The sequence below is a fragment of the Loxodonta africana genome, chromosome 1, assembly GCF_030014295.1.
Source record: "Loxodonta africana isolate mLoxAfr1 chromosome 1, mLoxAfr1.hap2, whole genome shotgun sequence".
Classification (NCBI taxonomy): domain Eukaryota; kingdom Metazoa; phylum Chordata; class Mammalia; order Proboscidea; family Elephantidae; genus Loxodonta; species Loxodonta africana.
The window spans coordinates 182,104,224-182,129,295 of record NC_087342.1 but is presented as its reverse complement, the minus strand read 5'-3'; the positions used below and the strand labels follow the sequence as shown (position 1 = coordinate 182,129,295).

General features: G+C 37.4%; 1 protein-coding gene across 5 annotated transcripts in view; it reads right to left on the bottom strand.

Moving 5' to 3' along the window:
* Positions 1 to 24,764, bottom strand: part of KPNA5 (karyopherin subunit alpha 5) — a 49,228-nt gene extending 24,464 nt beyond the window's left edge. For 4 of the 5 annotated variants that reach the window (XM_064290162.1, XM_064290185.1, XM_064290196.1 and 1 more), the window contains exons 1-7: positions 24,566 to 24,764; positions 18,890 to 19,023; positions 13,925 to 14,026; positions 13,713 to 13,812; positions 8,224 to 8,318; positions 2,671 to 2,802; positions 1,648 to 1,736 (exon numbers count right to left, since the gene is read on the bottom strand). In XM_064290162.1, the coding sequence (XP_064146232.1) occupies positions 1,648 to 1,736; positions 2,671 to 2,802; positions 8,224 to 8,318; positions 13,713 to 13,812; positions 13,925 to 14,026; positions 18,890 to 19,023; positions 24,566 to 24,740 (827 nt within the window). In that variant the 5' untranslated portion in view covers positions 24,741 to 24,764. The remainder of the gene's footprint in view (positions 1 to 1,647; positions 1,737 to 2,670; positions 2,803 to 8,223; positions 8,319 to 13,712; positions 13,813 to 13,924; positions 14,027 to 18,889; positions 19,024 to 24,565) is intronic. The other variant, XM_064290199.1, reaches the window with a different exon arrangement.
* Between the last annotated feature and the right edge of the window lie 308 nt (positions 24,765 to 25,072).

Below are 25,072 nucleotides of genomic sequence, written 5' to 3'. Positions count from 1 at the left end.
CAAAATTCTTATCTTTGCCACATGTAAAACACGTTCACCCTATCACATCATCCCAAAGGTCTTATATCAACTCTAAGCCCAAAATTTCATCTTCTGAATCATATAAACCAAATATAGGTGAGGCTCTAGGCGTATTCCATCCTGGGGCAAAATTCCCCTTCATCTGTGCACCTGTGAAATCTACAATAAGGTTATCTGTTCCCAAAGTACAGTGGTGGAACAGGCACAAGGTAGACATTTCCATTACAAATGGGAGAAATTAGGAGGGGAAAAAGGGATGACAGGCACCAAGCACCTCCAAAACCAGCAGAGCAAATTACATTAGCTCTCAAGGCTTGAAAAGAATCCTCTGTTCTTCTGGACCATCTGGGCAAAGGGCCTACCCTCTAGACTCTGGGTAGTGGCCATGCTGTCTGGATCCTGGGTGGAGGCCTCACTGTACTGGGCTTCAGCCCACCTTCTAGGTCCACTGGGACAGCAAATCTGCTTCCTTGGCTTTGGGTGGCCCCCTTTTCCTAGTCCATCTGAGTGGCAATCTGAAACCCTTGGCCCCTGCAGGCCCTTGCCCCTTGAGCATGGAAGCCCCACCCCCTTAGCTTTGGGCAGCAGCCCCATACTATTGGCCCACCTAAATGGCAGCCCCACACTCCAGAACTGGATTGATAGAGATCTGAATCTTTGAAACCTAGGAGGCTATGGCTGCACCCTTTGAAACCAAGGCAGCCCTGCTTCCCCATGCTCCTTCTAACAGTTCTTGCTGATCTCCAAGCTGCTCCAAGGATGGTCCTTTTCTAGGAGAACAATCAGATGTAGCTCCTTTGGCCTTTTTCCTGCCTGTAGAACTCCAAGAGGCAGACAGCTTCCTCCTTTTCTTCCTATCTTTGCCCCCTTCAGTCTAAGGTGATGGGTTTTCTGCTGTGGTAGTTGATTAGATCCACCAGTCACAGGCTTACTTTCTTTAACAAGATTGTATAGCCATGTTCTTGCTTCTAGGACACGTGTCCTTAGTTTGTACAACAGAATTTTCCAAATCTTTAAGGTCTGTTTTCATTTTGCACAGTTCATTTTAAGTCCATCTCTTTCCTCTCTCATTTTACTTTAAGTGGCAAGGAAAAACCATGAGGCCCATTAAAGATCTTGCTTAGAAATCTCTTCAGCCAAATACTCAAGTTCATCACTTAAAAGTTCTACCTTCCATCAAACACTTGAACATAATTCATAAAAGTTATTTGCCATTGCATAAAAAGCATCGTCCTTCCTCCATTCTTTACCTGCATATTCATCATTTCCTTTTAAAGTCTCACCAGAAGCACATTTAATGTCCACATCTACCAACATTCTATTGATGGTACCATACGTATTCTCTAAGATGACAGATACTTTCTCTATGGCTCTCCTCACTTCCTTCCAAGCCCTCATCAGAATTGCCTTTGATGTTCGTAATTCTACTGACAGTCTCTTCGAGGTAATCTTGGCTTGTTTTTTCTTGTTTTAACCTACTTTCAAGCTACTGCAGACATGGCTAAATATAAGAAATTTAAAAGCATCACTGAAGAACTTAATGTCTATACAGAAATATAATGGCAAATATAGTTTCCTTTTCCAAAATTAGTACTACCTTAGTTGTGATAAACTTAAAGTACTTACTCTAAAAGTGGTGGAAGTATTTCACAATTCAAAACAAAGTCTCTGCATTCTGCATTGTCACCAGCAATATTGCCAAGTGCCCAAACAGCCTTAGAAAAATAAGAAAAAAAATATTCTAAGACAGCATGTACATTGTTAAGCCAATGTCAACATACATTTCCAATAATACGTACAATATCTTACATAAAATGAGCCCTGGTGGCACAGTGGTTAAATGCTCAACTGCTAACATTAAGGTCAGCCATTTGAATATACAAGCTGCTCTGCAGGAGAAAGATGTGGCAGTCTGCTTCTATAAAGATTTACAGCCTTGGAAACCCTATGAGGCAGTTCTACTCTGTCCTATACGGTCACTATGAGTAGGAATTGACTCAAAAGCACACAACACCACCACCACCACCATCTTAAATAAGACGCTCTCTCTTAAGAATGAGACCTTAGGACAGAATGATCAAAATGATAGTCTTCAGCAACATGAGAAAAAAAAAAAGAAAAGAACATGCTAATAGGGTAACAACATTGACAACAATAGGGCAATAAAAAAATGAAATTTTAAAAATAGTTTAATAGTATTTTTAACAAATTGAAAGACAGGGTTTTTTGCTCTTTGTTTTTTAATTTCCTTACATACCAGTGAAATGTTTATCCTTTTCAATAAAAAGCATAGTTTGTCAACTCTGAATTTACACGGAGTTGGACAGGCCCAGTTTTAAAATCTGGTTCAGCCATTTACTGTGACTTTGAATAAGTTATTAAGTTGTCTGGGTCCCAGTACGCTGCCTTATAAAGAGGAACAGTAATTCCTATCATAGATGAGATCATAATTACAGAGAACCTAGGATTATGCCTTAGACAGTTCATTTTCCTCCATTCTAATTTGACGTTGAAAACAAATGACTATTTTAACAAATGCAATGTACAGACAATAAGGCACAAAACTGAATGTCAAAACATAATCACAAATGGTACTTTCAAGAAAAAATTAAGACCTAGTAAATAAATCAGTTCAAATTAGAAAATTACCTGTTCCTGAACATCTTCATGTTCTGACTTAAGGAGTCTGATAAAAATTGGAACAGCCCCAGTTTCAATCACTACTTTGGTATGTAGAAAAGTTCCAGATGCTATATTAGTTAATGCCCACGCAGCTTCAAACTAAGGAAAAATAAAAGCAAAATAAATAAATAAATAAACACAGCAAAGAAATGTCAGAGAGGAGAAGAAGGCATGAAGAGAGGAAGAAAAGACTTAGCTTAAGTTTTGGAAAAAAGATTGACATATTAATAAGATTAAACATTAAGTCAGATTTCATTGATTAAAATCCTTAATTTAAAAAAAAAAAAAAAAGGACCTTCCCTCTGGAAAAACAAGAACTGAGAAAGGATATAATGAAAATTTATAAAATCACAAACAATATATGAAGAACAGTTGAACTTATAATTCACAGAACTACCAATGTCTACAATTAGAGAGCCAAGTGTTCTAAAGAGAGCTGTTTAAAAACACCTAAGAGGCGCTGCTTAACAGAGCAATAGGAAATTTATGGAACTTAGAATCATAAAAGGTACTTTGGTTTCCCTACAGATCATCTAGTTCTGACCTCATTTAAGAAATAAGAAAATTGTAAAATGGTACAGGTGCTGTGAAAAACTGTTTGGCAGTTCCTCAAAAATTTAAGCATATGATTTTCACATGACTCAGCAATTTTACTCCTAGGTATTTATACCCAATAAACTTGAAAGCAGGGACTCAAATAGATTCTTGTACACCAATGATCCTTGCATTATTATTCACAATAGCCAAAAGCTGGAAACAACTCAAGTGCCTATCAGCAACAACAATGACAAAAAAGAAAAGTAGAAGTCCAGAGTTACGTGATTTGTTTAAGGTCAAAAAACTCTTTATTAGCAGAGCCAGGGCTAGGACTCCTGGTTTTCCTCTAAGCAGCAGTCTCTGGGAGATTAATCATAACAATTCAATTCTAATTTGGATATGCTTTTATCTGATGGATTCATACAGAAGCAACTGAGAAAACTCAACCCTTGGTTCCCGAACAGTAAACTAGTAAATCATTGAAAGTGGCCTGCAAATCCACAGGCAAGCTAAGTACTGACTTAGAGTTTAAAAAAATATCTGGTATAAAGACATAACTTTTCACATAAACATAGATGTCATCATGATAAATACAATAAAAATGTACCTAACAAGTGTTACCAAAAGACATGAAAAGTACAATTACTACTATGTGTGGGACTACAAAATTTTTTAAGTTAGAAAGAAACTTTAATTCAGAAACAATGGAGACAATAGTTCTAGCCAAATGTAAATAATGAAATAAGTTAAAAGACAACTATGAGATTTCTGCATAAAATTCTCGTGAAGAAGTCATAAATTCAAAATGCCTACAGGGTAGACAATTAATATAAAAAGAATGATATGAGCAAGTGGGAACTGTGGTGAACTGGAGAACACAGTCATTACTAAAAGAGGCAGAACTCCTACTCAGGTCCACTCCATCTATACCACGTAGCAACCATGCCAACTCTTCTGACTTGTGAAAAGAAGCCAAAACTGGATTTTCATTTGAAATTTCCCAGCTATTTCCTCTAACTTTTTAATCAGCATCTAATTCATATCTTTTAAAACATGTGCAGGCCAAACAAAACTCATTTTTGGGCCAATCTGGCCTGTAGATCCCCAGTTTAAGGCCCATTAGTCACAGATCAATGGTCTGAACTAGCATATTTCATATAAACTGAGGTAACGTGGCACAGCTTATAGCTTATAGCTGTTGAACTCCACTGCTGCTGTTGTTGTGTGCCATTCCAACCCATAGTGACCCTATAGGACAGAGTAGAACTGCCCCATACAGCTTCCTAGGCTGTAATCTTTATGGGAGCAGATTGCCGGGTATTTTCTCTCATGTAGCCACTCTGAGGCATCTCTGGGTGGACTCAAACCTCTAACCTTTCTGTTAGCAGCTGAGCACATTAACTAACTGTACTACCCAGGGGCTCCATGGTTTTACTTACATTTTTGTTAGGTGGTTTGTCAAGCTGATTTCCACTCATAGCAACCCCATGTGACAGAGTAGAACCATCCCATGGGGTTTTCTAGGCTGTAATCTTTACAGGAGCAGATCACTAAGTATTCCTCATGTGAAGCCGTTGGGTGGGTTCAAACAACCACCCTTTTGGTTAGCACCCTAGCGGTTAACCACTGCACCACCAGGGCTCCTAATTATAGTGATCGATAAATGCTCAAGCCCCAATGTTCGTGAATACACTGTGCTTGCCGCACATGCTATTCTCTAAACCAGAAATTATTTTTTCCCTTTTCTGCCTGCCAAACTCATTTATCCTCAAGACTAGCCCTGCATCACTACCTTTGTGAAGTCTTCCTTGACTTCCCCTAAACAAAGTTGCTAGGTTCTCAGTGCTCCCAAAGCACTCTGTTTATAGTTGTTACAACAGTCACAGATCTACTTATATGTCTAGACACTCAAAGTCCTCAGTTTCAGGGTTTAAATGTCATACAAGGTCTGAATTTTATAATCCAGTCTTTATCAGCACTAACACCTGAAGAAATCTGAAAACTAACTGCCAATAAAATTGTAACACAAATAAAACGCCCCTTTCCTCGGAGACCTTTATTGTAAACCGTCTCAATAAAATTTGGCCATAAAACTGATAGATAGCATTCGCTTGTGCAACACATTGCTTTGTTTATACCTAAAACGTGAGGGCCCTTCCCAAATTATTCAGATAAATGAATACTTACTACTTACTACACTAAGTTATAATTTTAGCAATAGCACTGATAAGCTAGGTATGTTGCTAGCTGCCACCAAGTTAGCTCTGACTCATGGCGACCTTACTTAGAACAGAACAAAACATTGCCTGGTCCTGAGATATCTTCATGAACATTGGTATGTATGAGTCCATTGTTGCAGCTATCGTGTTACAGCTATTCCCTTGTCTTCACTGACTCTCTACTAAACATGATGTCCTTTTCAAGCAACTGGCTTTCCTGATGATGTGTCCAAAGTAAGCACTACGAAGTCTTGTCATCCTTGTTTCTAAGAAACGTTTTGTTTGTATTTCTTCTAAGACTAATTTTTTCATTCTTTGGGCAGTAGATGGTATATTCGATATTTTTTGCCAACATCACAATTCAAATGCCTCAATTCTCCCTTCATCTTCCTTGTTAACTGTGTAGTTTCCACATGAGTATAAGACAACTGAAAAGGCCACGGCTTAGGTCAAGTACACCCTAGTCATCAAAGTAGCATCTTTATTTTTTAAAACTTTAAAGAGGTCTTTTACAACAGATAAGTCCAATGCAATAAGTCATTTGATATGTTGACCCCTGCTTCCATCGTCAATGATTATTGATCCAAGTACACTGAAATCGTTGACAACTTCATTTTTTTTTTCTTCATTTACCGTGATACTGCTTATTGGTCCCCGTTGTGAGGATTTTCGTTTTCTTCATGTTCAGGGCTAATCTATACTGAAGGCTATGTGGTCTTTGACCTTCATCAGTAAGTGCTTCAAATCGTCTTCATTTTGGGCAAACGAGGCTGTATCTTCTGCATATCATAGGTTGTTAATGAGTCTTCCTCCAATTCTGACACTGTGTTTTTCTTCATATAGCCCAGCTTCACAGATTATTTGTTCAGCATACAGACTGAATAAGTAAGATGAAAGGATACAACCCTGTCACACACCTTTTCCAAACTGTAACTGCACAGTATCACCTTGACTGCCTCTTGATCCATGCATAGGTTCCACATGAGCACAATTAAGTGATGTTCTGGAATTTCCATTCTTCATAATGATATACATAATTTGTTATGATCCACACAGTTGAATGCCTTTGCACAGTTGATAAAACACAGGTACACGGCTTTCTGGTATTCTCTGCTTTCAGCCAAGATCCATCTGACATCAGTATGATTTCCCTTGTCCACATCTTCTTTCCGAATCTAGCGGGAATTTCTGGCCATTCACTGTCAATGTACTGCTATAGTCGTTCTAGAATTATCTTTAGCAAAATTTTGCTCATATGTGATTTTAATGATATTATTTGATAATTTCTGCATTCTGTTTGATCACCTTTCTTTGGAATAGGCACATGTATGGATCTCTTTCAGTCAGGTAGCTGTCTTAAAAGTTTCTTGACAAAGATGAGCAAGTGCTTCTGGCATTGCATTCATTTGCTGAAAAATCTCAACTGGTATTCTGTCAACTCCTACAGCCTAGTTTTTTGCTAATGCCTTCAGTATAGCTTGAACTTATTCCTTCAGTTCCAGTGGATCTTGATCATATGCTACCTCCTGACATGGCTGAATGTCAATCAATTCTTTTTGGTACAATGAGTCTATGTATTCCTTCATCTTCTTTTGATGCTTCCTGCATCATTAAATTTTTTGCCCATAGAATCATTCAGTAATGCAATTTGAGGCTTGAATTCTCTCTTCTATTCTTTCAGCTTGAGGATTGCCAGTCGTGTTCTTCCCTTTTGGTTTTCTAACTTCAGGTCTTTGCACATTTCATATTTTACCTTGTCTTCTTGAGCCACCCTTTGAAATCTTCTGTTCAGCTCTTTACTTCATCATTTCTTCTGTTTGATTTAGCTACTCTGCTTAAGAGCAAGTTTCAGTGTCCCTTCTAACACCTGTTTTGATATTTTCCTTCTTTCCTGTCTTTTAAATGACTTTTCACTTTCTTCATGTATGATTTCCTTGGTTTCTTCACACAACTCTTCTGGTCTTTGGTTATTAGTGTTCAGTGTGTCCAATCTATTCTTGAGATGATCCCTAAATTCAGGTGTAATGTATTCATAGTCATACTTTGGCTTTTGTGGCATTGCTTTGATTTTCTTCAGCTTCAACTCGAACTTGCACATGAGCAGTTGATCTGTCTCACAGGTACACACAGCAATAGATACATAAACACATAGTAATGAAAGTGAGAGCAATCTTTTTTTTTTTTTCTCTAACTGCAAAATATTTATAAACTTCCATAATTTATAATCAGTAGCAAATTGTTTGGAAAACATCTTAAAACTCCCTACGGCCTGGTTGAGAAGCAACGTTCTTAGTCACGTTTTAGTACATTATACTGATTTGTTCTTTTTAAAAAAAACAAAAAGAACTAATCAATCAGATAAAAATGTTTTAACAGCTAAGAGTTTATACTAAAGTCACAATCCCAGTTACTGAACAGCCAAAATAAATTTAACCATTAAATTAACATTTTAGTTTGAGGTTTTCTAAAACAAACAAAAAAAAAGTTATTAAAGGTTGTCAACTACAACAATTTTATTAACATCAGGAATCATTTTACTTACTTTTCCAAAAATGTTTAATAAATTAACAGCTTCTAGAAAAAATTAACAGTGCAACCATGCATGACCAAGGCCAGAAGGCAGTACTACCTTTTCCTTTAATCACCAGGTAGGTCCTGAATGCTTACAATTTATTCAGTGTAACAGAAGTTGCTTTCACCACAAACTTTAATCACATAACACTTCTAGAAAGAGATTAAGAAATAAATTTTTAGAACAACTCACTTGTAAAGTGCAATTTTCATTTCTTTCAAGAAATTTCACAAATCTCTGTACGACTCCTGGTTTCTGTATAACTTGATCTATTGGTGGATTAGGTTCTAAAAATTAAAAAGAATTTTCTTTAAGTTATTACATAGGTACAAAAAGACAATGATCCGGTCCCTGTGTCAATTACAGAACACACAAAATAACTCTTTCTTAGGTTTTACTGATTAGAGTTAAAAACCCTTAACTGGGTGCAAATGAAGATATATGTTCTCATAATTGCAATGTTTACTGTAAAGCAAATTCTATTTTTCGTTAACCATAATGATAAGAAATTTCTAAAGTATTTCTTACAGAAATGCTTAATTTCATAAGTTTAAGGTTATCTGGTGAGGAAAGTTCTCTTAAGTCAGCTTTATAACATAAGAGCATTTTAGTACAATACTCAAAAAACCAACTTAGGGATAAAGTTTCCGCTAACTTTTCATAGCACTCAATTTCCAAAGACGTCTCCATAACTTTCAACCATGAAGTGCCTAATGTCTCTTAGGTGAGGTTCTATTTTCTCAGGGTATTATTTATAGAAATACTATTGGGCTATCTAGAATTTCTGACAAATTTTCATGAAATGCAGAAGCTTTTGGGAATAATAAAATCTTTAGGAAATTAACATAAAATTAAAACAAAGACATTTTAGATATTGGCAATCTAAGTACAAGAACTCTTTCTTCTCCCTTGGCTTCAGCAAAAAGTGCCCTCTTGTAGTTCTCCAGTAACTTCTCTAGGTGTTCTTTGCAGTAGTTTTCTTCCTATTTACCCATTTTGCTAATCTAAGTATCACATTAACTTTTGCTCATAATTCATAAATCTAACCTCCATAGCTCAATTCTTCTTTCCTGGATTTCAGGCTATATTTCTAAGTGTCTATTAGACACATTTTTGTTGCCACAGCTTCTTTAAAATGTAGCAAAACCAAGTTTATTATATCGCCAGACTTAATCCTTCCCCTTGACCTGTACCCACCACCTAAATCTATTACAAAGTTATCTGTCCATCTAGGCACACAAAAGATAAATCTCTTTTATACTCATGACTCTTCTTTTTCTTCTTACATCCTCTGTTACTAATCAATAATTTATAAATGCTGACGTATTGTGTTTAATCAATAAGAGCAATAAACGAATTGTAATCATAATACTTTTGTACAAAACCTGCTTATTGGTATACCCAGTGCCGTCGAGTTGATTCCAACTCCTTATTGGTATACACAACCTTATTATTAAGTTTTAAGTCAATTTAGATCTTAGAAACCACGTTGTCAACTGGTAATAAAGGTTTACTTAGGAATGCATTTCTTGTTTTTCTTTTATTTTTAATACAAATTTGCTATTCTTCTTAATTTGATGAAAATTAGGAGATCTCTGCAAAGTTAACATAACTATACCCAAAAAGTTTTGTTTGGGTGTTCTAAACGAAATAGTTCAGATTCTTCAAAATGTTAATTACAGACCCTAGCTTAAATTGTTGTTACAGTTATAAACCTTCAATGGGATAAAACATATATTCTTAAACCTTTCCCTCCACCTTTAAAAAAGTTAAATTTATTGGGTCATAGTGGCACAGTGGTTAAGAGCTTGGCTGCTAACCAAAAGGTCAGCGGTTCAAATTCACTAGCCACTCTTTGGAAATGCTATGGGGCAATTCTACTCTGTCCTATAGAGTCACTGTAAGTCAGAACTGACTCAACGGCAACAGGTTTAGTAACTACCTTTGCCTTCTGGCTTTTCCCTTTTTCTAAAAGAAAACTCTACATTTTCTCTTTTTTTAAAAAAGCAAGAAATTTTGTCTCATTCTTTTTATTTAAGAACAGATGGAGAGAAGGTAGAGAGAAGGAAGAAAATGTAGGTTTTTCCGGGTGTGGAGAACTGAGCATTGAGACTGTATCTATATATCTATCTCTCTGTATGTATATATGTATATACATATAGTAGAGATACAGATGTTTTACATATACATATAAACATAAGAACCCACAGGTGGTCTCTTCCTGAAGAATTAAAAGCAATACATTTATGGTTGTCTTCATCTACCAGAAAAAGTAATTAAAGCACACTTGAATCATTAGCTAATATAACAGGTACCATGAACTGTTAACTTTTACTGACATTACATTAAATGACAGAATCTTAACAGTCTGTATAATCTCATTAAAATTAATTAACTATTATACAGATAGTTATACAGACAAATTAGCCATATGTCAATGAAAACAAAAGCAAAGTAAGGGAATATCTGCTCCAGCACTGAAAACTAAGCAAGGGTTATCCACAAACAAAAAAGCTTTTGAGAAATTTCTATAAAAATGGGATTGAAGGAGACTACGTGTGATTTATATCACAAGAGCAGCAATGGTAGGGAAGTATATGGGAATTTCTAGCAGGTCACTATCACGACTTATATCATGAGTTAAAGGCGAGTGCTAGGGGTAGTCTGTGGAGCAGCCAGGGACATATTTATATCTCCCCAATGCCACCAGTATGTAGACTAATTACAGTAAAGAAACTTTTCCAAAAGAAGCAGTTTCGTACAGATTCTGCTTTCAGTTCTAGTACTAACTCCTTGCCCAAATTTCCTACACGGATCAAGAACAATTACAATAAGGCTACAATTTTTCTAGTCCTGATAAGATTTGGCAGAAACTTAGAACAATCAGTAAAAGAAAACATCTGTAACTCCTACAATATCCCTAACCTGCATAATCACACTCCCACTACATAGAAAAAAGAAAAGTCACCGGCTCTATGAAAAGATACTACTGTTTAAAAGAAAAAGAATCTTCCAAGGAGTTACAGCAGATGAGGATAAAATTTTATGACCAAGGAAATATAAACTTAAACAACTTGCTAAAACAAGGGCATCAGAAAGTATTTTTAGATGTGTAAAAGCTTAAAAAGAATTGCATCAATGCAACTTTGATGAAGGACAGGGAGGAAAGAAAGGAAAGGAAAATCCTTCAAGCTCTGCTCCACCTTAATAACAAGATGAATCAAAATTAAGAATTCAATAATGGGGACATATGGTATAAAAACACTGATGGCAAACTCTAAAACTCTTAAAATAAAATCAAATATAAACTAATGCTGTTAATTGCTTATGATACAATACATACGTTAAAAAAAAATCTTGAAAGAGAATATGATAATGTAAAAAAAAGAATTTAAAAATACTAATCTGAGTCAAAAAATCTCAAGTACAAAAACAAAAATGGTGAAGAATAGGGAGAAAAAGGAAGCCATTCTTGACTGTATAAGGATTTCTTAACACCGCTAAGCTACTGTTCTGGATTGAATTGTGTCCCCCCCAAAACGTGTCAACTTGGCTAGAATTATGTGATTGTGTGATTGTCCACCATTTCCTCATCTGATGTGATTTTCCTATGTGTTGTAAATCTTACCTCTATGATGTTAACGAGGTGGTATTAGTGGCAGTTATGTTAATGAGGAAGAACTCAATCTACAAGATTAGGTTGTGCTTTTAGTCAATCTCTTTTGAGATACAAAAGAGAGAAATAAGCAGAGAGATGGGGGACCTCACACCACCAAGAAACAAGTGCCAGGAAAATAACACGTCCTGTGGACCACTAGTTCCTGTGCTGAGAAGCTCCTGGACCTGGGAAGATTGATGACAAGGACCTTCCCCCAAAGCCGGCAGAGAGAGAAAACCTTCCCCTGGAGCCGGCACCCTGAATTCAGACTTCTAGCCTCCTGGACTGTGAGAGAATAAATCTCTCTTTGTTAGAGCTATCCGCTTGTGGTATTTCTATTGTAGCGGCACTACGTAACTAAGATAGCTACTTTAGCTTGGGAGATGAAGAATGAAAAGCAAAAGTTAAATTTATTTATGTGCAAGTACAATAATAAAAAACTAAAGGTAAAAAAGTTATAATCACTGCTCACCTGACTACAAGATTTTTCATTCTTCCTATGTTACTAAATTTGTCTCTCTCAGAAAAATAAGGCAGCTGAGCCAATATTAAGCTTTAGTTTTGAAGTAAATCTAATGAATAATTAAACCAACAAGAAATAAGGCCCTGCAAACGGTTTGCAATCAGTTGCTAACCTAAAGGCTGGAGATTCAAACCCTCCCAGCGGTGCCACATAATAAAGACCTAGTGATGTTTCCATAAAGATTACAGCCAAGAAAACCCTACTCTGTAACACACGGATTCACCATCAGAATCAACTCGATGGCAACGAATTTGGTTTTTGTGTTTTATCAGTGTAACCACCACTCATCTGTTCATCATACTGTGGCGGCTTATGTGTAGGTGTGATGCTGGAAGTTATGTCATCAGTATTTCAAGTAGCAGAAGGGTCATCCACAGTGGACGGGTTTCAGCAGAGCTTGCAGACTAAGACAGACTAGGAAGAAAAGCCTGATGGTCTACTTCTAATAATTAGGCAGTGAAAACCTTATTACCTTATCTATCAAGTCAAGTTGTGTAGAGGGACTATTTACGAGAGGATAAAGCCCTGGTTATGAGGCATAACTTCTGGATGATTATTCTGCTTGTTCAGATAATAGATGGGGATCTAAGTCAACTCTTCACTTTAACAGAACACGCATTTTCAGCAAGCATAGTCAAGTGACTGTCTAAGAGGAGTAACAGACGTTAGAATTGTCATCTGCTGTGTCAATACAGAAAATGGCCCACTAATCAGTGGGACTATGCTATATACTATGAAGACCACACGTGTCTCAGGCTACCAAAGGATAAGCAAAGACCTCATGAGCATTTTCCAAATCTTATCAGTTCACATACACAATTCAATATAATTAGAATTAGTAATTCTACAAATTTCAAATATGAAACACATGATAGACTAAGGGGTTAAATTTTTAATAGGAATTCTTACAAAATCAATATAAAATTGGATAAAACACAAAAACTGGGAACTAAAAATTTAAAAAAAAAATTACAAAGGTTTAATAGTTATAGAAAAATATTCAACCTCACTAAATATCAAAATTGAATGATAAACAATGAGCTACACTATTACTAAGGTTTTCTTTTTTAAAGATAACTGTCAGTTTTGATAAAAATACAGTGAAATAAATATTTATACAAACCAGAGATGGAAGTGTAAATTAATACACTGCTTATTCCTTCTGCTTCACTATTTCACTTTTATGATTTTATACTAAAAGTTTTAGACTACAAAATATTTCTACAAAAACTAAAAGATTTATACCGCTAACCTTGTTTCTTAGAACTGGTACTAATGAATTTTTTCATTTCTTTAGTTTACATTTCACAATTGTTAAATATACATATGTGTTACTTTAATAATGTTTAAAAAAATAGATGTCATTTAAAATATATATTAAAAGAAAAAAAACTAAGACTTACGCCTGGCAGAAAAAAGTGTCTTAAAATTAAAAAAATATATATAGAACTACTATAAAATCTTTTAATATCAGATAAGCATACTGAAAGTAATTCTTGCCTTTAGAGAGTAGCTTTCGAAATTTCTGTGTTGCTGTTAGCTGTTGATCAGCGTTGTTAGAAAAAATCATTTGGACCATATCTGTGGTAATAACTTCTTCCTAAAAGAAAATATAATTTAACATTTAAATATTATGTATGAATATTTGCCGTATTCCCTATCTTTGAAATATTGTTGACGTATAATTCAAAACATATTTTTATAAAATCTACCTCTGAAATGGGTACAGTAGAACTGATATCTGGATCCTGGATAGGGCTTTCTAGCATAGATTCATCATTTCTGGGGAGAGAGACATTCCTACGTTTGAACAACTGTAATAAAGAAAATATCAGTTTATACACTGAGCTTTCCATGAAACAGTGAATGCCCATAAAATTACATTTTTCATTTAAGCAAAGAAAACAAATGAACAACTTTATAATTCAAAATTCTGGACTTATGAGTATTTCCCAGTCCTTATACCAAGAAGACTTAAATGATCTGTGAGAGGTCAAACTTTCAGGAATAGGTTACCTCCTGCCCTGCACAGACTGCTTTGGGCCATTCTTAACCTCAGGTCTTTTACCACTGACTCATGTTGAGAATACATACTAAATATGTGCCATGTTCCAATCTCTATACAAGGTTGCAGGAATATAAAAATGAAAAAGAAATGGTACTCAGTCCTTAAGGAAGTCACTTTCCAGTGGAGGAATCAGACACTATTAATTTTAAAATAATGGGATTCTTCCTCATAAATTACATTTAAATTCCATTCTAAAATTCTATAACCCTACACTACATTATTTCATGAGATCTTATCACAAACAGGAGAACTCTCCCTCATCAGTCACTAAAAATAGCACCGGATTCCTGAAGTCTGGTAAGTTAGACTCAGTTCCTCCATGCATCTGTCAGTTTGGCATACTGTGGGAGCTTGTGTGTTGCCGTGATGCTGGAAACTACACCACTGGTATTATTCAAATACTAGCAGGATCACCCATGGTAGACAGGTTTCAGATTAGCTTTCAGACTAACACAGATTAGGAAGAAGGATCTAGCAGTCTACTTTTGAAAAAAACTAGCCAGTGAAAACCTTATGAACAGCAGCAGAACAATATCTGATACAGTGCCAGAAGATGAACCCCTCGGGTTGGAAGGCACTCAAAATAAAACTGGGGAAGAGTTGCCTCCTTGAAGCAGAGATGACCTTAATGACATGGATAGCATCAAGCTTTCAGGACCTTCATTTGCTGATGTGGTATGACAGAAAACGAGTAGAAAAATAAAACGGGGGAAGATTGCCTCCTCAAAGTAGAGGCGACCTTAATGACGTAGATAGAGTCAAGCTTTCAGGACCTTCATTTGCTGATGTGGTATGACGCAAAACGAGAAGAAACAGCTGTAAACATCCATTAACAATCGGAATGTGGAACGTATGAAGTGTGAATATAGGAAAATTGAAAATCATCAAAAAGGAAATGGAACTTAGTATAAGCATTGATATCTTACACATTAGTGAGCTGAAATGGACTGGTACTGGCATTTTGAATCAGACAATCATACGGCCTACTATGCCTGGAATGACAAATTGTAAGAGGAATGGCATCATGATCATCGTCGAAAAGAACATTTCAATATCTATCCTGAAGCACAACACTGTCAGTGACAGGATAATATCCATATGCCTACAAGGAAGGACAATTTATACGACGACTATTGTTCAAATTTACGCACCAACCACTAAAGCCAAAGATGAAGAAAGTGAAGATTTTTACCAACTTCTGCAGTCTGAAATTGATCAAACATGCAATCAAGCTACACTGATAATTAGTGACAATTGGAATGCAAAAGCTGGAAAAAAAAAAAAGAAGGTTTGCAGTACATAATACTGGGGAAGCCAGCACAACTTGACCAAGGCAAGGTCATGGAAGCTTCAGAGGCACACTCAAACTCCCCGAGGGACTGAATTACTGGGCTAAGGGCTGGGGACCATGGTCTTGAGGAACTTGTAGCTCAAGTGACATAACATAGTTTATAAAGAAAATGTTCTATGCCCTACTTCAGTAAGTAGCATCTGGGGTCTTAAAAGCTTGTGAGTAGCCATCTAAGATACTTCACTGGTCCCACCCCATCTGGAGCAAAGGAGAATGAAGAAAATCAAAGACACAAGGGAAAGATTAGTCCAAAGGACTAACGAATCACAACTACCACAGCCTCCACCAGACTGAGTCTACCACAACTAAATGGTGCCCGGCTACCACTACCAACTGCTCTGACAGGGATAATAATAGAGAGTCTCAGACGGAGCTGAAGATAAATGTAGAACAAAATTCTAACTCACAAGAAAAAAAAAAAAAAGCAGGCTTACTGTTCTGACAGAGACTGGAGAAAGCCTGAGAGTTGGCCCCCAGACACCCTTTAAACTCACTCCTGAGGTTCACCCTTCAGCCAAAGATTAAACAGGCCCATAAAACAAAATGAGACTGAGCAGACACACCAAACCAGGGGCAAGGACAAGAAAGCAGGAGGTGACAGGAAAGATAATGGGGAACCCAAGGTCAAGAAGGGAGAGTACTGATATGTGGTGTGGCTGGCAACCAACGTCACAAAACGTGTATTAATTATTTAATGAGACACTAACTTGCTCCGTAAACCTTCATCTAAAGCACAGGAAAAAAGAAAAAAAAAAAAAAAGGATTGGTAGTTGGAAAATATGGCTTTGCTGATAGAAACGATGCCAGAGGCCACATGATAGAATTTTCCAAGACCAGACTTCTTCATTGCAAATGCCTTTATGAACAACATAAATGGCACTATACACTTCGACCTCCCCAGCTGGAATACACAGGAATCAAACTGACTACAACTGTGGAAAGAGACAATGGAAAAGCTCAACATCATCAGTCAGAAAAAGGCAAGGGGCCGAATGAGGAACAGGCTATCAACTGTTCATATGCCAGCTCAAGTTGAAGCTGAAGAAAATTAGAACAAGTCCACAAGAACCAAAGTATGACCTTGAGTATATCCCACCTGAACTTAAAGACCATCTCATGAACAGATTTGGCACACTGAACACTAATGACCAAAGACCAGGTAAGTTGTGGAATGACATCAAGGACATCATCCATGAAAAAAGCAAGAGGTCACTAAAAAGACAGGAAAGAAAGAAAAGACCAAAAGGGATGTCAAAAGAGACTCTCAAACTTGCTCTTGAAAGTAGAGTAGCTAAAGTGAACAGAAGAAATGATGCAATAAAAGAGCTGAACAGAAAGTTTCAAAGGGCGGCTTGAGAAGACAAAGTAAAGTATTATAATGAAATGTGCAAAGACCTGGAGACAGAAAACCAAAAGGGAAGAATATGCTTGACGTTTCTCAAGCTAAAAGAACTAAAGAAAAATTTCAAGCTTTGAGTTGCAATATTGAAGGATTCTGTGGCGAAAATACTAAACCATGCAGGAAGCATCAAGAGAAGATGAAGGAATACACAGAGTCACTGTACAAAAAATAATTGGCCGGCATTCAGCCATTTCAAGAGGTAGCATATGATCAAGAACCGATGATACTAACGGAAGAGATTCAAGCTGCACTGAAAGGCACTGTCAAAAAATAAGGCTTCAGCAACTGACAGAAAACCAAGTGAGATGGCTGAAACAAACGGATGCAGCCCTGAAGTGCTCACTCATCTGTGCCAAGAAATGTGGAATACAGTTACTTGGTCAACCACCTGGAAGAGATCCATATTTGTACCCATTCCAAAGAAAGATGATCCAACAGAATGCAGAAGTTATGAAACAATATCATTAATATCACACGCAAATATACTTTCACTGAAGATCATTCAAAGGTGATTGCAGCTGTACTTCAACAGGGAACTGCCAGAAATTCAAGCTGGATTCAGAAGACGACATGCAACCAGGGATAGCATTGCTGATGTCAGATGGATCATAGCTGAAAGCAAGGAATACCAGAAAGATGTTTGCCTGTGTTTTATTGACTGTGTGGAACATAACAAATTATGGATAACACTGCAAATAGGAATTCCAGAACACTTAATTGTGCTCATGAGGAACCTGAACATAGACCAAGAGGTAGTCACTGGAACAGAACAAGGCGATATTGCATGGCTTAAAATCAGAAAAAGTGTGTGTCAGGGTTGTATCCTTTCACCATACTTAATCTATACGCTGAGCAAATAATCTGAAAAGCTGGACTATATTAAGAAGAATGGGGTATCAGGATTGGAGGAAAACACGTTTACAACCTGTGTTATGCAGATCACACAACCCTGTTTGCTGAAAGTGAAGATGACTTGAAGCACTTACTGATGAAGATCAAAAAAGACCATAGCCTTCTGTATGTATTACACCTCAACATAAAGAAAACAAAAATACAGCAGACCAATAAGCAACATCATGATAAAAAGAGAAAAGACTTCAGTTGTCAAGGATTTTTTACTTGGATTCACAATCAATGCCCTTGGAAGCAGCAGTCAAGAAATCAAATGACGCCTTGCACTGAGCAAATGTGCTGCAAAAGACCTCTTTAAAGCATTAGAAAGCAAAGATGTCACTTCAAGGACTAAGGTGTGCCTGACCCAAGCCACGGTCGTTTCAATCACATCATATGCACATGAAGCCTAGGCAGGGAATAAAGAAGCCTGAAGACGAATGGATGCCTTTGAATTATGGTGTTGGTGAAGAATATTGAATATACAACGGGCTGTCACAAGAAGGAACAAATCTGCCTTGCAAGTACAGCCAGAATACTTCCTAGAAGCGAGGATGGCAAGACTGAGTCTCACATACTTTGGACATGTTATTAGAACGGATCAGTCTCTAGGGAAGGACATGGTGCTTGATAGGGTAGAGGGTCAGCAAAAAAGAGGAAGACCCTCAAAGAGGTGGACTGACACAGTGGCTGCAACAATGGGCTCAAGCATAACAATGATTGTGAGGATGGCACAAGACCGACTGGGCAGTGTTTCATTCTGTTGTACTCAGGGTCACTATGAGTTGGAACCAGCTAAACGGCACCTAGCAACAACAATAAAATAAAGAATATATTTAGCTATATTTGATTTCCTAAAATACTTTTCAATTTAAAATTATCTAAAAATTAGCAGTAATAGAGTTCTAAAACCTCTATATGATAATAAATTTGCATCAGACAGAACTGAATATTTAAAAACTTACCTGTTCTTCCCTTTTTTGTTTTCGAAGCTGTATTCCTTCCTCTTCTCTCCTTCTACGCATCTCTTGGGGGTTTAGTGCTTTATTCTTGTAATTTTTCATTCTGTAGTTATCTTTTCCTGAACTAGTCATGGTATCTTAACAGAAGGAGGGAAGAGAACAGACACAGATAGCTCTCAAAACAAATATAAGGTGCTTACTCTGGAGCTAATAAATTCACGCTCATGAATTAGACCAATAAATCTCATTCTGGAAATTATGTACAAAGAATACATTCCCTCACTCCTATATCAAGATTGGAGAAATATGCCCAAATATTTTAGGAATAAAATGTTAAGTAAATAATATATTTTGGTTTAAACACAAGGTCATTACCCTAATTTCACTGATTGTAAAATGTCATCCCCTACCTCATCTCCAGCATTTTAACCTCTGTGAAAGTAGAATGTATCTTACAAATTATTGTCACCCAGAAAATAATCATAAAATTTGGGGAAAAAACTTCTCATTTCAGCTCTGGCAAGATGAAGAAACAGCGAACAGTGAAATGTCTTATTTTCAATGAAATTTGGTTTTTTTGGTTTAGGCTTCAGTAAGCATACTCAGATATTTATTGGCATTTGGCTCCTTTCCCATACTTAAGACACTGTCTTAAGAACTGAGGCCACAAGGGTGAATGAGTCATGACTACAATACCAGTTTTTGGTAATTCAGTATAATTAGTTCTTTGTAAGTACTGTAATACTCAGACACTTTATTTTTAAATATTATAAATGTATTTAAAAACATTAACACACAATATTTTCTCGTGCTGTTGTTAGCTCCAACTCATGGCAACCTTATGTATACAGAATGATATATTGTCCGGTCTCGTGCCATCTTCATGATCATTGGTATTTTTAAGTACGTACAAAATGTTTTACGTAAAAATGAAATTTTGTATTTGAAATATACAGAATATCTAGTTCTACTTTTATAAAATGAATCATAAAGTTGTTAATAACATATCGCCATCAATGCTGGTATTTTGATATTATCTGAGATGAATACTGAAATACCAGTATTACCTATTCTGGATTTATGACTGAACAACTAGTATATGGCAGGGCTTCAGTTTAACGTGAGAAACAGTGGCTGCCTAAAGCGTTATACTGATAAATTCTGAGGATGCACCTGCATCTAGCCAGGACAGTGTGTTCAATTAGCACTTGTAAAGTAGACACAAAAGGAGAGGGTGGGATTTATCTGCCATCCCTGAAGTAAGGAGATAGACAGGTGAATTGGTAAGTTATATTGGAAGTAGTAAAACGCACAGAAGACTGAGCAACTAACCATACCTTAGGGAACTCTGAAAAGCTTCAGTTATCCTATCTCAAAGGATGAACAGGAATTTGTCAGGGAAAGGATGGAGATCAAAAAGGGAAGAAGCAAGCATTTCAAGAAGGAATACAGGCATAGGCAGAGTTCTTGAAGAAGCCAGGCATAACCATGGAACAGTAAGAAATTCAGTGTGCCCCAACACCAGGATGAGTGGGAAAAGCGACGTGAGATAAGGCTAGAATGCCCATATATGGTGCTGCATGCCAGTTGAACTTGATCCTAAAGAACAGAATAAAAGAAATTAAAGAGAAAGCTGTTTCAAATGGTCAAGGGAAAGATAGGGAGAGGATGAGGACCTGCACTAAATTAGCAGCTGCCGTGGAAATATACAGAGCAGGCTGGAGTCCAGAAACATTTCTGCAATTGATTCACTAAGAATTTGGGGCCAAGTGAACCTAAAGGATATATAGTGAGGAAGAAAAGGGTGTTGAGGTTGACTCCATGGTTTGTAGCTTGAGCCATTTTAGTATGATGACAAAATAACACAACACAGGGAAAACAGATGAAGGATCAGAGTGGTAGTTTCGTTTGTTTTTGTTTGCATGCTTGTTTTTGAGAAAATAACGAATTCAGTTGTTTTAAAGTTATGTTTTTAATTTACATACAATAAAAATCAGTCTTTTGGTATATAGTCCTATAAATCTGACAAATATACAGACATATAACCACCGCAATCAAGACAGAGCAGTTCCATCACCTCCCAAAAACTCCCTTATGCTGCTCCGTTAGCCCTCTCCCAACCCTTAATCACTTGGCAACCACTTAACTGTTCCCCAGCCCAAGTTTTGTCTTTTCCTTAATTTGATATAAATGGAATCATATAGCATGTAGTCTTTCAAGTCTGGCTTCTTTCATTTAACACAATGTGTTTGAGAATCAACGATGTCATCGGCGTGTTTCAATTGTTTGTTCCTTCTTATTGCTGAGTAGTATTCCACTGTATGGATACACAAGTTTATCCAATCACCAGCTGAAGGCCATTAGGGATTTCTCCAGTTTGGGGTAGTTATGAATAAATCTGTTATTAAGATTCAACAGTTTTTATGTGAAAATAAATTTTCATTTCTCTCAGGTAAATATCTAGGAGTGGGATTAATGGGTAATACGGTAAGTGTACACTTTACTTTATAAGAAACTGTCAAATTTCTTTCCAAAGTGACTGGACCATTTTGCATTCCCAATACCAGTATGTGGGTTCCTGCCTATGCTTAGCATTGTCAGGTTTTTGTTATTGTTGCTTTTCTTAATTGTATCCATTCTAATAGCTGTATGGTGACTTTCATATTAATCATGTTAAATTCGTAGTACTTGGGGCACACACAGAGGAGACTCTGATCTATAGATGACTGAAAAGGTGGATCAGAACTCAGGAGAAGGTTCCTCATGATTACCCAAGGTCACGTAGAGAGCTACAAAAGAAAGATGATCAAAGAAGAAACTCTGAAAATGTTCACATTTTAATTTGTGGATAAAGGAAAGGGTGAAGAAAACCAAAGATAAATAGGTCAGAGATGTAGGAGAATCACAAGAAATTAAGAGCCCTGAAGGAGAAGGAAATTCAAGAGATAAAGGAGCATTTAAGAAATAGCAGCAGTATAAACAGGCCACTCCATTCATTCATTGATTCATCCAGTACTTGGTACCATACCAGGTACAACTCATTCATCATTTGGTACAACAAACCAAGTATCATACCAGGCATCAGATTTGGTAGTTAGGTGACTGGGAAAGACTGTAAGAAAATTTCATTAGTGGAGCTAAAGGTAGAATGGAATGAACCAAGGATTTCAGAATGATTTAGATGTACTTTGTGCCTTTGAAATTATTACACGTATTTTAGTAATTAAAACACATTTATAATTGACCAAAATCCCTCTGTAACACACCTAATGAATTTATTTCAGGAATATTGTGTGCACCTACAAATATTTATCATTAGAAACAGTTCAGTCTAACTTTAATAATAACAATGACCAGCATTATTCTACTATTTCATATATAAAACATATGTCTCATACATAAGTATTCTGTTTCCTTAATAAGAGCTCTTAGAGCCTTCCAATGCCTATGGAAGGGAAGACTATAGATCAGAGCTCATTACAGAGCAAACTGAGTCTCAGCATTAATTGCTGAATTATGGTTAAGAAGTATAAAATATTTTAGCAAAACGAAATGTTCACAGAAGCTTTTAAAAGTATTTACCACTTAAGCATTCTGTAAGCCACTGGCCTCTAAACTTTTTGTTCATGTATACTTACACATGCAAAAAATATTTCAATATTCATCCTCAATGTTTATTTATTTACGCGCATGTATTACTTGCCTAATATAGGACCTCATTATAAAATTCTCGAGAGTTAAAAAAAAAAGGAATGGCTTTTAAAACAAAAACAGAAGTTTCTGACATTTTCTTGTCACCTCTGCTTAGATCACCTGTTGCCTCCCTACACACATGCAGTCACTTCTGAAAGCACTAATCTAGGTAACTATAACCTTTCAATATAAATTTGTCAACCAAATAAAATCTAGCCCCAACAACTCATATATCATTTATTTTTCTTTTATAGCACTAACTTCTTGCTTCTTATTTAACACCTGCATCCTACAATTTCTTTAAAGGGGACCTAAAGAAGGAGTTTTTAAGGAAGGAGCAGGAGCCCTGATGACACAGTGGTTAAAGCATTTGGGTGGTAACTGAAAGGTCGGTGGTTCAAATCCACCAGCCACTCCACAGGAGAAAGATGTGGCAGTCTGCTCCTGTAAAGATTAGGGCCTTGGAAACCCTATAAGACAGTTCTACTATGTCCTACAGGGCTGCTATGAGTTGGAATTGACTTGATGGCAATGGGCTTGGGTTTTTTGGTTTTAAGGAAGGAGTCCTTGGGTGGGGCAAACAGTTAACACGCTTAGCTGCTAAGCAAAAAGCTGGAGGTTTGAGTCCACACAGAGGCAGCTCAGAAGAAAGGCCTGGCAATCTACGTCTGAAAAATCTGCTACTGAAAACTCTATGGAACGCAGTTGTACACTGACACACATGTGTTCACCATGAGTCTACTGGATGGCAACTGGTTTGTTTACTTGTAACTGGTAAGTCTACCGACGGCGGCACTGGGTTTTTTGGGTAAGTCTAAGGAAAATAATCTTTTCCTTAACCAATGGAATTGCTTTGTTCACCGGTAAATAAATTTTAAAAACCTTATTTCAAAGGCTGCTGTCTCATAAGTCATTTTAAACATAATAAACACTATCCAGGCACTTTAAAGCCGCCCAATACAGGAATGTCTTATCAATCATTAGCTTATTTTTTACCCAGCTCTCTGAAAAGCAGTGTTGAGGTTGAGCAAACACTTGGAACCTGAAATTAGAGTTTTCATTTTCTAATATTAATAATTCAACTAATGGAATTTCTTATGCTAGTAAAGCCTCAGTTTTTATGGTTTTGGGGGTGTCGTTAGTAAAGTTATGAGATTGTACAAAGAGGCCCTGCAACCAAACAAGCAATACTTAAAGGTCTAAAGGACAGGGTTGTTACTTGTTTACCAAGAAAGCAAGCCATTTTCCTACAAAACATGAATCATAAATTACACTGGATGTTGTAATTAAGAGACATCAAGTCAGAAGCTTTTTTAAAACATATTCAAAAAGCCCGACAGTCAATGCCAGTGCCATATTCTTTCGACTTATCACTATGCGGTTTCACAGCTTTCAAATCCTGTTATTTTTCACGCATTATCCATGAAACAATATTAAGTTTTCATCTTGGAATGGGGCTGACAGACTATTCGAAGCTCGATGGAGTCGGACTGAGCATTTCGAGGCACCTGCATCCAAGTGAGGGAGGGCAGCTGGCAGAAGCCCCCAGGATGAACGCTACCTACCCCCTTTCCGGACACTGTGGAATTTTAATAAGCTGGACACAGACAATAGCTGGGTCCCAGGAGTGAATGACAACGTTTGACTATACTATCTACCGAGAAGTGGAACTACCGAAAAACGGAGATTGAACAGCGAGACGGGTGAGATCAGCTGCCTAATAGCTTCTTCCGATGGCCAGCCTGGCTGTCTGAGAGGATCTGGACCCCCTTTGCCCCCCGATCCGCCAAGGGAAAGGCCTGGCTGCCACGCCCCCCACGATCGCCGTCTCCCTCAGGCGAACCAGAGACAGACCCTGGCATGGCCTGGTCCTGAACCTTTCGCAAGTTAAAAGAGTAAATAAAAACAGTGACCCCAGGAACTAGCAGCTCCAAAAGGGGCCATACCCGAAGCCCACCCAACCTGGCCTGTGTCATTCCCACTTACCCATTAACGTGGTGCTATTTGGTACCCCGACTTCCCAGTCCCTGGAGGCGGCGTCTGCTGCTGGTAACAGGGGCTTGGCAATCCGCCCTTTGCGTGGAACGTAGCGACTAGGTTCGCAACTCAAAATGGCAGCCACCGGCGCCCCTTCCCCGGGACCCCGAAGCTCAGCGCCCATAAGCCCTTGCGCGTGGCGGCGGCGGCGGCGGCGACGGCCGCAACACCGATTAGCAGAGGGGCGGAGAGGAATGCGCTTCCCCAGCCTCGCCCACCGGAGGAGGAGCCGGTGCTTGCGCAGACCCCAGGATTTTAATCCCGGCTCAGTGGCTGCTGCGAGAGTTTGACCTCCTGGCTCTAGTCCTCTCTGTGCCGAAAGCGCGCTGTCATTCTCATTCATTCATTCGATCAAGCATTCATTCACCGTACATCATAGTGTTGATTCATTCTCATTCATTCATTCAATCAAGCATTCATTCACCGTACATCATAGTGTTGATTGAGGGCCTAGTC